The sequence below is a fragment of the Sus scrofa genome, chromosome 10 (assembly GCF_054392235.1).
Source record: "Sus scrofa isolate SSC_HxYL_T2T_F1_AM1 chromosome 10, Sscrofa_HxYL_maternal_Yorkshire_Landrace_v2.0, whole genome shotgun sequence".
In the NCBI taxonomy this organism is placed as follows: Eukaryota; Metazoa; Chordata; class Mammalia; order Artiodactyla; family Suidae; genus Sus; species Sus scrofa.
The window spans coordinates 78659701-78672223 of NC_139392.1; the positions used below are offsets into that span (position 1 = coordinate 78659701).

Consider the following 12523-nt stretch of genomic DNA (forward strand, 5'->3'; position numbering starts at 1 on the left):
TTTTTTTTCCCTGAAAAATCATATTTGGAGCTGACCTTTGGTAGTGACATTTTAAAAGCATAAAGGCAAATTTAAGACAAAATGATTATTACAAAGCTTTTCATGAGCTAGAACTGGAAATATTTTTATAAGATACATCTCATGAAAATGTGTCATATAGAGGAATACAAGACCATTTTAAAGTCTGTTGAAGTTTTCATTTTTTAGCTCTACCATTTATGTTTTATTTAATGAAAAAAAAAAATTGGGCAGCCGTGGTTCTCCTGCATATAGTGCTAGAGACTTGCAAACATAATTCATTTTGGTCTGCTCCTATCTACTGATACTTCCTTCAGTTACTTCGTGTTAACAGAAAGGTGAGAAGCCCTGACGGCAGAAATACACCAGGAATTGACGGCTAACGTGAGTCAGAGGGAAACCATGGTGGTGAATATCCCGTGAATATGCCAGGCGTATATGCCAGGCTCTGAGTGTATGGACCTGTGTTTACCTTCATGGTGGTGCTGGATACAGGGAGGAAGAAAAGATACCCTCCTGGGAAACTTTATGTATTCACATGGTGATGGACGAACATAAAATCCCTGCATCCCTTCTCCCCTCAAAGACTCACACTTCAGAAGATTTACTGTTAACCAAGAGTATGGCACGTTGGTCACTTGGTTCTTGTAAGCAGAGATCCTTCAAAGGCAAAAGTTTGGTTCCAGGATTTATCTGTAGATAATTTAAGAACTGAAAAGTAGTATCTGCATAGATTATGTATTGTTAAGTGAATACTGATAGAGTAGGTTCTCAGCTGTTTGAGGTGTCTAATTTCACACACACACACAAGCAGAGACACACTTAGAAATTGGAACCTGAGGCTTGGGGACATCTTGCGTCTGGGCAAGATGCCCCTTCTAATTCCCTCACAGGCGCTGAAGCTTTTTACTCAGTTGTTTCACATCATCATTAGCAGCTTGGCCCCCTGGAACTGAGTTTGAAAATGCATCTGTATACATAAGGCAGAACTTACTGTCTATAAGAGTAACTGATTACTAAACAGGTCACTAAACATGCTGTGAGAATTACTAAAAACAAGCAAGACAAAGCCCTGTGCTAGTAATTTTTCAACCTGGTGAAGAGGGTTAGACCAGATCACCTGGTGAGGGCTTTTTCCAATCAAGTAATAGATCCCTCTCTCCCACCTCAAAGATATGTTTCATGATTCTTTTAAAGTCAGAGCACATCATTCTTCTGCCCAGAGTCCTGGCATGTCTTCTCACTCCATCCAGAGTAAAGACCCAAATTCTTCTAGTGGTTTACAAGACTTACATGGCCTGCTTGCTTTTGGCCTCTCTAATTTCATCTCTGCTCTTCTGTCCCTGGTTCGCTCAGCTCTAAGCCACACTGACTTTGCTGTTGCTTCCATGTGGCAGCCACGTTTACTCCTTATGGCTTCCACTCGATTTCTGCCTCCTAGAAAGCTCTTCCCTTGCTAGCCCCATGGCTAAGTCCCTCTCCTCCTTCAAATTTTTGCACCCCTTTCAGTGAGGCTACCTGACCCAGCCCTTTGTTTATTTTCCTGTTTACAGCCGCACCTGTGGTATATGGAGGTTCCCAGGCCAGGGGTTGAATCAGAGCTGCAGCTGCCGGCCTACACCACAACCACAGCAATGCCAGATCCGAGCCGCATCTACAACCTACACTGCAGCTCACGGCAACACCAGATCCTTAACCCACTGAGTGAGGCCAGGCATTGACTAGCATCCTCATGGATACTAGTCAGGTTTTAACCTGCTGAGCCACAACGGGAACTCCTTCCTCTTTTACTTAAAGCATCTTTGTACTAAGAATGTTGTATCAATTCTTTTAAAATTACACATCATTGAACAAGAGCATTAGTTTCTCGGTGGTTTCTGTGTGTGTTATGGTGGGCATGGTGGTTGTGGAGGCCAGGAGAAGCAGAAGGAAGAGATAAAGTTTTAGGCTAGCTGGTTTTTGTTTTGTTTTGTTTTGTTTGCTTTTTAGGGCTGCACCTGTAGCATATGGAAGTTCCCAGGCCTGGGGTCGAATTGGAGCTACAGCTGCCTGCCACAGCCACAGCAACATGGGACCTGAGCCTCATCGGCGACCTACACCACAGCTCATGGCAACGTGAGAGCCTTAACCCACTGAGTGAGGCCAGGGATTGAACCTGCATCCTCGAGAATGCTAGCCAGATTTGTTTCCATTGCCCCACAACAGGCATTCCGTAAACTAGCTGTTTTGATTATTCAGAATGTCTCTTGTTCTGTTACCATGATACAGTGTGTCCTGCAAATATGGCTTAGCTGTGATTCTTTTATGACCCTGTTTCCTCTGCTTCTTTGAACCGCATTGGTCCCAGAGGGTTTCTGCTGACAGCCCTCTCCACCCCAGTTTCCGAGGTCCTGCCCACCTACTCCGGGCAAACCAAACATACAGCTTTTGCACTTCTGAGTTCTCCATCGCCTCTGGAAGTGCATGTTTCTGATGGTGCTTTCCCTGTCCGTGCTCTGTCCCCCTCATCAGTCTTGCCCCTGTGTAGCTTCTGCCTGATCCCAGGGACTTTTAACTGGTTTTGAGGTCTGCAGAACGTACCCATTTCCTACTTTGTCTAAAAGGGACTTGTAGGTTCTTTAAAAATGTCCCCATTCTCCTTATTGCCTTTGGTTTCCAGAAGAAGCAGAAAATGCTGACTTAGGAATGTCAAAAAGTCCTCAAGCTTCTAATGTATAGCTTCTCATTTTTCTTGACATTAACTCTGAGTTACACTGTAAGTTGTTTTAAAAATCATAATAATAAATGCAGCTAAGTAAAATATTCTTTATTACAATTTCGGTAATTTCCATTAGATTATAATTAATACAGTGAAACCTTTGTATTTCTATCCTTGTCGATAACACTGAACACTAGAAGTACCATAAAAGAAGCTGCTTCTTTTATATCTTCTCTGAAGCTTGAGACTAGCATCAGCAAGCTAATTTAAGTATAAGTTATCACCTTCTAGTTAAAACTGTACATAAATGCAAAATATTATAGCCCAACAAAGTTGAAGGTTAAAGTTCTGATTCCTAAGTTTCTGTCTATAAAAATATAGGTTAAGTTAGGTGGTTATAAAACTGCAGTGTAATGGTATCATGGTTAAAGAAGAAATGATCACACATACTAAAACACAAATTAGTGCTGCCACTTACCCGACCATAATCATAGAATCCATCGCTAATTATGTTACTTGATGACAAATAGCCGGTCTGGCTATATTTCAGAGACAGGTGGTTGTTGAGCAATTTGTTATAAGCTGCCTCACTGAATTTATTTTTTCGGCTTACTGATAGATTAATTTCTTCAAGGATATCTAAAGCCCTGTCAATAAAAGCGAAAACATTATTTGCCTCATAGAAATAATCCAACATTAAGTTCTCATCTACATCCCTCACTAAGATCCTGAATGAAGAATTGAGAGAAAGTTCAAAACCATCCCACCCTTTTAGATAAACCATTCCTGACAGAATTATGATGACAAATCAGTCCTTTTGTGAGAACATATATGCCATGTAGTAATTCATATTCAAACAGTTGGAAAGGTCACTTTGAGAAGAAAACATCCTTTATATAAAGCAAAATTAGGATTGGACTCCAGTTTTTTCAGCTAACCAGGTGACATGTACAAAGAATAAAAATGGTTAGAAATAGGGAAAACCTGTTTGTGGAACTGGAATCCCTACTGGCTGATATGCTAAAGGCAGCTGACTCATAGGCTGTTGGTAAGGAGAACCAATTTGGTGGGGTTGGTTAAGTGCATATTTCTAGTGGAAATGTTTGTAGGGGGAGAAAAACAGAGACGGTAGTCATGGCTTGCCCATTTTATTTTAGCGCTGAACACCGAGAGACAGGCAGGCTTGTGATTATTAGCAAAGAAAGCAGAGGAAAGTGTGAGAAGAATTTATCAAGGTGGAAAAGTGGAAAAGGAAATGCTGAAGATGGTTTGCCCCAAACGGTGAAGGAGCTCTCCAGTGGGAGGAAGAGGGGAGGGGCCCGCTTCCCCAGGCTGTCCCTTCAAGAGAAAGGCCTCAGCTGCGACCTACAGAGCTTCTGAACACTCTGCAGCTTCAGAGTAGGTGTGTACACTCTACTTGAGCTTCCACAGGCCTGAAGAGCATGAGTGTGCTTCTTTTTCTCCATCTGGGCCAGATACCTGAGACCACTCCACTCACCCAAGCCTGCATAACTCAGTGGCCATGGGCTCGTCACCTGCACAGACCATCATGGCCCAGCTTGCGTGCCTTCTGACCTCATCGTTCTTGGAACGCAGGAGCTCTACCAGCGGCTCCAGTCCGCCTGAGTTTCTCAACTAGAAGGAAAAACCAAAGTTTTACACATTAAAACTACAGAACATAAACATTTATGCCAAAAAAGAAATTTCACTATCTGACCGTTGGAAAGTTTTGACTATGTAAAAATATTTTAGGATGTGTCCATGTTTAGGTGTATTAAATTCAGGGGAAAAGAATCAATTGCAAAAACCTTACAGACCAGAGCCCAGTTTTCTGTTCAAAGTCAAGAGGCCACAGTGCTTAAAGACTTAAATGTAAGACATGACAGCATAAAACCTCCAGAAGAGCGCACAGGCAAAACATTCTTGGACCTAAATTGTACCAGTGTTTTCTTAGGTCAGTGCCCAAGGCAACAGAAATAAAAGTAAGAATAAACAAATGGGACCTAATCAAACTTAAAAGCTTTTGCACAGCAAAGAAAAGCATATACAAAATGAAAAGACAACAGATAGACAAGGAGAAAATATTTGCAAATGATGCAACCAACAAAGGCTTAATTTACAGAATATACAAATAGTTCATACAACTTAATAACAAATAAAAACCAACCCAATCAAAAAATGGGCAGAAGGCTTATATAGATGTTTTTCCAAAGATGGCATACCGATGGCCAAGAGGGACATGAAAAGATGCTCCGCATTGCTGATTATTAGAGAAATGCAAATCAAAAGTACAATAAGGTACCACCTCACACGGGTCAGAAGGGCTATCATTAATAAGGCTAGAAATAACAAATGCTAGAGAGGGTGTGGAGAAGAGGAAACACTCCTATACTGTTGATGGGAATGTGAATTGGTGCACCCATTATGGAAAACAGTATCAAGGTTCATCAAAAAACTAAAAAAAGAGTTGCCATATGATCCAGCAGTCCAACTCATGGGCATATATCTGGAAAAAACTATAATTCAAAAAGATAGCTGCACCCCAGTGTTCACAGCAGCACTGTTTGCAGTAGCCAGGACATGGACACAACCTTAAGGTCCATAAACAGAGGAATGCATAAGGAGGATGTGGTACATATATACAGTGGAATATTACTCAGCCATAAAAAAATTAATGCCATTTGCAGCAACATGTATGCAGCTAGAGATTCTCATATTCAGTGAAACAAGGTAGAAAGAGAAGGACAAAAGCCATATGATATCACTTATATGTGGAATCTGAAATATAACAGAAATCAATATATCTATGAAACAGACTCACAGACAGAGGACAGACTTGTGATTGCCAAAAGGGAGGGGAGAGGGGGAGGGATGTATTGGGACTTTGGGATTAACAGATGCAAACTATTGTATATAGATGGATAAACAACAAGCTCCTACTGTATAGCACAGGGAACTATATTTTAATATCCTGTGATAAACCATAATGGAAAAGAATGTGAAAAAGAATGGACATATATGTCTAACTGAATCACTCAGCTATAGAGCAGAAATCAAAACAACGTTGTAGGAGTTTCCACTGTGGCACAATGGATCAGTGGTGTCCCTATCCTGATGCAGCAGGTTAAAGGATCTGGCATTGCCACAACTGTGGCATGAGTTGCAACTGTGGCTCTGATCTGATCCCTGGCATGGGAACTCCAGATGCCTCAGGGCGGCCAAAAAAACCTGTCAAATTAACTGTACTTCAATAAAATAATTTTTTAAAAAAGAGGCCACAATAAAGTAATTAAGACAGGACCCTGCAATTTTACACCGGACAGGAAAGGGGCAAAGAGCCTGTTCTTACTCCACTTGCAGGTGGGACGTCCAGGTTCATCCACTCTGCTCCTCAACACTGCATGTCCATTTGGCCCTGTGGTGGACAGAACAAAGATCCCCCAGATACACCCTTGTCCCTGGGAGGAATTTGTCTGATGTGGTTAAGAACTTGGGGATGGGGAGAGTGTCCTGGATGATCAGGGGAGTCCAATTTAATTACAGGGGTTCTTATAAGAGGGAGATAAGAGAAAGACTTGTGGAAACAGAGGTTGGAGGAATCTGCTGTGAAGGTGGCAGAAGGAGTCACAACCAAGGAAAAGCAGGCTGACAGTGAAAGCGAGAAAGAGCCAGGAAACAGGTGTTCCCCTCAAGTCTCCAGAAGGATCACAGCTCTTTTGCTATCCAGACTTTAACCCATAAGACCCATTTTCAGACTTCTGCCCTCCCAAACTGCGAGATGAGTACATTTGTACAGCTTTACTACAACCACTGGGTTGTGGTAATTTGTCTGGGCAGCAGTAGGAAACTGACACAGTCTCCAAGGTGGGCCAGGAGGAACCAGTGCAGCCAAGGGCCACCCATGTCACCGGACACTGCCGCCAAGTCAGCAGTGTGGCCAAAGCGATGCTGAGGCAATTCCCTAGAAAGAGACCCCTTTTGCTCTCACTGCACATGTCTGCAAGGACTGAAAAAGGGAAGAACAAGAACAAGAAGAGAATCAGGCACTACTACATTAATTACATTATTAGAAGAAATTACTCATGTATAAAATTATTGCAGTCAAGGGGAAAAAAAGGGATTTGACAGCACTCTTGTCTCTCTGTCTGAAATGTAATACGTATAATCCGAGCCTAGAGGAAAAAAGAATACTCTGCCGGTCTCTCTGTGTTGTATCTCAAGACAGGAGGCCTTGGGGGACACAATCCACTTCTAGTCATTTTCTTCTCAAACAGGGGGTCTCGGACAGGGATCGTATGTTAGCACACATATCTTGGGCAGCTTTGAAAGTTTACTTGAAGGATGTTTTCCTGAACATCCTTATTTCTGAGAATAATATAAGGATAATAAGGACGTTTTCTGAGGATAATATACTATAGTAGTCTGACTCCGTGTGTTCTTTTGGCAAAGATCTAAATTATTTATTCATTTCCTCACTCACTCCCCCATGCATTCGTTCCCTCATTGACTCAACAACTGTTTATTAAGCATATGCTGTGTACCAAGTGTATACCAATGACATGGATGCAGGGACAAAGAACCTCAGTTCCCTTCTCTACAGCTCAAGGAGCTTGGGGTCTTTCATACAGAAACTAATGCAAGGCAGAGGACAAGGGAGGCCCGTGGAGTGGGTGGTGGGAGCACAGAAGAGGGTGTTTGAGTCCATGTTTGAGGACTGAAGAGAGGCCTCGTGGAGGATGGGATGGCTGAGCTGGGTTTTGAAGGAGAATCAGGCGTTTATTGGGCAGACCAGAGTGAGACTAGCTTTCCGAACAGAGACATCAAGGAGGCATAAACAAGAGGACAGAGCATGCTGACAGAACTACACATCGTAGGGTATTTCTGGAGTGTGGAGTACGCCTGGGAAGAGAGGGCAGACTTAAGCAGTACGGGAGCGTCACTGCAAGCCCCGCGTCACACACTAAGCAGCTTAGCATTTCCCGTGGGGCAGTGGTGCACCCCCGGGGACCTGCAATGATGTGATGAGGGTCATGTATTTGAAAAACTGGTCTGGAGGCAGTCTGGGGAGTAGGAGGGGGTGGGGGGGGAGGGAGACCTGGAGAGCCAGCTGCAGTATTCCAGGAAGCAGAAGGATTACTCGGAAAGCCACAGGGAGGCACGACCAAGACACTGTTGTTCCCCCTGTGTTGCTGCTGCCTAACATAATGCCTGGCACATGGTAGATGGTAAGCAAATACTTGGTGACTATCTTACTACCTTAATGGATGAATACAAATGAACCAAATCAATGGCAGCAAAGAAGGGGGATGTAAAAGATGGCTGAGAGAGAGAAGATGAGATTTGTTAGTTGTCTGAGCAGACAGCACAGTGTGAAAGCATGGACTCTGGCCTCAGAAAGGTGTGTTCTCACAGCCCTGATTACCCAACCTACCAACTGTGCTTTGAGCAGGTTATTTCCTTAAGCCTCATTTTCCTCATCTTTAAAATGGGGATTACAATTACACCTGTTTCTTTTTTTTTAATTGAAGTATAATTGGCTTAAATATTACATGGCATTGGTTTAATTCCATGAGTTTCAGGTGTGCAACATAGTGATTCAATATTTTTATAGATTATACTCTAAAGTTATTACAAAATAATGGCTATTATTTCCCTATGCAGTACAGTATATCCTTGTTGCTACTTTATGCATAGTGGTCTGTACCTCTTACTGCCCCTCCCTTCTTCTCTCTCCCCACTGGGAGTTTGTTTGTTCTTTTTTTTTTTTTTTTTTTTTTTTTTTTTTGTCTTTTGTTGTTGTTGTTGTTGCTATTTCTTGGGCCGCGCCCACGGCATATGGAGGTTCCCAGGCCAGGGGTTGAATCGGAGCTGTAGCCACCAGCCTACACCAGAGCCACAGCAACGCGGGATCCGAGCCGCGTCTGCAACCTACACCACAGCTCACGGCAACGCCGGATCGTTAACCAACTGAGCAAGGGCAGGGACCGAACCCGCCACCTCATGGTTCCTAGTCGGATTCGTTAACCACTGCGCCACCACGGGAACTCCCTGTTTGTTCTTTATATCCGTGACTGTTTCTGTTTTGTTATAGTCATCCATTTGTTTTATTTTTTAAATTCCACCTATAAATGATAACAGAGTATTTGTCTTTCTCTGTCTGACTGATTTCACTAAGCATAACATCCTCTAGGTCCAACCACATTGTTGCAAATGGCAGAAATTCATTCTTTTTATGGCTGGGTAGTACTTCATTGTGATATATATATGGATATATATATCATATGGATATATATGTATATATGTATCTCCTTTCATCTTCTTTATCCATTCATCCATTGATAGGCATTGAGGTCCATATCTTGGTTATTGTAAATTATGATGGTATGAACATTGAGGTGCATGTATCTTTTTGAATTGGTGACAAACATACCTATTTCAAGTGAGGCTTAAATGCATGTAAAGTGCTTAGCACAGTGGCTGGTGCATAGTAAGTGCTCACTATTGTTATGAGAGAGAGGAACAGAGTCCTAGGCTGTTCGAATGAATGACAAATGACAACCAAACAGGAAAAAAAGCAAGAGGAAAAGGTACATTTGTAGGTTTATATTCTTTGTGTGCGTGTGTCTTTTTTTTAGGGCTGTACCTGTGGCATATGGCGGTTCCCAGGCTAGGTATCAAATTGTGGCCTATGCCACAGCCACAGAAGGAGAAAAAGGAACATATATAGGTTTATATTCTTTATGAATAGGACCAAATACATTTTTATATAAAGGACTTATAAAAAATGCAATTCCATGTTTTAAATATTTGAAATATAAGAGAAACAGAAGAGTCTGTGTAACTCGTGTGTAATTTCAAGCATCATAGGAAAAGGCACACCTGTTTGTCCACTCAGCTTAAGAAATGGCATATTTCAATCACCATGAACCCCTGTATTCCTCTCTTCAATCACATAAACCCCTTGATCCCCCAAGAGACAACCACTGTCTTGAATTCAGGGTCATCATTCTCTTAATTATCTTTATAGTTTTAACTTATATGTATACACGCTCAGCATATTGCTTAGCTTTGATTATTTTTGAATGTTTCATAAATAGAACCATACATCTGTTTTCTTGTGAACTTGACTTTGCTTAGCATTATGCTGGTTGAGATTGCTGTTAGTGTCCATAGCTGTAGTGCATTCATTTCACTGATGCAAAATCTATTTTATAAATATATCACCCATTTATGAATCCATTCTCTTAACCACTGGACAATAGGTTTGTTTCCAGCCATTAAGATATTATAAACAATGCTTCCTGGTGCACAGAGGTACATACCTGGGAACAGAACTGCCGGCCTAGAGGATATGCTCATCTTCTTTGCTGGATGATGCCAATTTGTTTTCCAATATGTTGCACCAATTTTGAGGGACTTAAATGATGGGTGGTTTCAAACACTTCAAAATGTTTCAAATTAATGCACCGACAGAAGAAAGGGACAGGGGATGTAATGAAAACTCTCACCTCCATCCGGGCCTCCACATCGCAGGCGGTCGCAGCCACAGTGAGCGCAGCTTTGCTTTGCACGAGTGTGTTGGAAGAATGTAGCGGGCTGAGCAGGGCGTGCATGATGTTGTGGCTCTGGATGTTTAGACGCAGAGGCTCCTGCACTGCCATGTTCGTCAACACCGTGGCTGCGTTGGCAATCGCGCCGTCTCGTTTGCTGGACAGGGTGTTGATTAAGGCATCGATGCCATCACCTTCTGCAGCGGCACTGGGTTAACCAAGGAGAATTGAATGCCCTTCACCCCGGTTCAAGAAATGATCTGTGGAGTGTACAACTAAGCTTATAAAACAAACGAGTGCATAAGTACAATTTTAGAAATAAATTAATTTATCCAGGTGATGAACCCAGAATAGAGGCACTAGGGATTTAAATGGAGTCTGGGGGAAAATGTCAGGTATGAATGAATTTAAATAATCCTTTTCCTATGTCTGTAGCATTTGGTTATAGAAAAATGCATGACTGCCTCTTAGAAAGCCTGTGACAGCTGTTCATTTTTTACCTCAATGATGCTTATAAGACTGGGGAAATTTATTCAAAGAAGGTCTATTAAAACAGTCCTAACCAATAGAAAAACAAGGCTATAGATAGGAAGCCTTAATAGGAAGGAGGAATGAGTAAGCATGGGAATTTAAGTTAAACTTCTTTAGCTTGTCTTCCTTTTTAAATGAGGCTATTAATGATAGGCAGATGTTAACATATTTGAAGGCAGCAAATCATTTTGGAGGTGAATACTGCTTTTACAAATTAAACATCAAAGATCAAAGTCATGATATTGACAAAAATAATTTTAGCAATGCAGGCATATTCAGTTGTTAAAATTCCTATTTCTGGTATGAAAAGACTACAGTCATCCATTAACAGTTCAGTTCAGTTGAATTTGGTTAACATATTCTCACAATTAGAAATCCTAAACCTCCTTTGAAAACACCATACTTTCTGTGTTGCTTGCTTCTATAGTTATTACTTGCTTTGTAATAAAAAAAACCTCATAAAATAGTAAAAATAAAAAAAGAGATTCAGAGTTCCTCTGTGGCTTGGTGGGTTAAGGACCTGGTGTTGTCACTGCTTCAGCTCGGGTGGCTACTGTATTGAGCCCTGGCCTGGGAACTTCTGCATGCTGTGGGTGTGGCCCAAAAAAAAAAAAAAAAAAAAAAAAGAGAGAGAGAGACCACTTAATGAGAGGAAAATGATTTAATTATTTTCTTTAATGTTTGGAAATCCTTTAAATAAGAGATATTCCAAAGCAATAAGATATATAGAGCATCCTGGTTTTAAAGGAAGACCCCAAATTATGTTAAAAATTCATTTATTTTTTATTTTAATTTTTTTTTGTCTTTCATCTTTTTAGGGCCACACCTACAGCACATGGAAGTTCCCAGGCTTGGGGTCGAATTGAAGCTGTAGCTTCTAGCCTACCCACAGCCACAGCAATGCCAGATCCAAGCTGCGTCTGCGACCTACACCATAGCTCATGGCAATACCAGATCCTTAACCCACTGAGCGAGGCCAGGGACCGAACCCGAAACCTCATGGTTCCTAGTCAGATTTGTCTCTGCTGTGCCACGACAGGAACTCCCCCAAAATCCATTTAAGTCATCAGGGGTACAGAGGTAATCAAGATAGTAAAAATACACTTGTGACTCCAATAACATCTCTTTTCCACATTTTTTTCTTCGTTTAGGATCATATCAATAAGCAAAAGTGAAAAAAAAAAAAGTGAGGCTCTATGGTTTTTCCCATCACCCTGTATTCTGATGAGTTCAGTTGAATTTGGTTCTGTCACTTAAATGTGCTGGTTGTGAAGGAGAACTGACAATGTCAAGAACAGAGGTTATCACCACTGTTCATCAGAGAGCAGAATACAAATGCAGGCGCTAGAATGCAGCTCCAGGTGAAAGACTGAACAGCAGGGGTTGGTCAGGAAGGGAATGACTAGAGGCAGCAGCTCTGGAGAATGAAGGGTTCCTTGGTATTGACCTTGAAGGTGCCTCCCTGGTTTATATAAATGGATCCAGAAAACACACCATCCTGATACACCAAAGTCAAGTCAGTGCTCAGTTTGTGTTTCCCTTCCACTAGCTCTTGGGAAGCTCTCTGGGAAGGCATCCCATAAAACTACGTCTTTTTTTTTTTTTTTTTTTGGCTTTTTAGGGCCACACCTGAGGCATATGGAAGTTCCCAGGCTAGGGGCTGAACTGGAGCTACAGCTGCCGGCCTACATCACAGCCACAGCAATGTGGGATCCGAGCCGAGTCT

The 12523-nt window shown here is 41.8% G+C and overlaps 1 protein-coding gene across 3 annotated transcripts in view; it reads right to left on the reverse strand.

The window, feature by feature from the left end:
- The window catches only part of ARMC3 (armadillo repeat containing 3), an 89262-nt gene that overhangs the window by 21614 nt on the left and 55125 nt on the right, over positions 1-12523 (reverse strand). For all 3 annotated transcript variants that reach the window (XM_013980262.3, XM_005668154.3, XM_013980261.3), the window contains exons 11-14: positions 10225-10474; positions 4215-4351; positions 3195-3363; positions 611-711 (exon numbers count right to left, since the gene is read on the reverse strand). In XM_013980262.3, coding sequence (XP_013835716.2) covers positions 611-711; positions 3195-3363; positions 4215-4351; positions 10225-10474 — 657 coding nt within the window. The remainder of the gene's footprint in view (positions 1-610; positions 712-3194; positions 3364-4214; positions 4352-10224; positions 10475-12523) is intronic.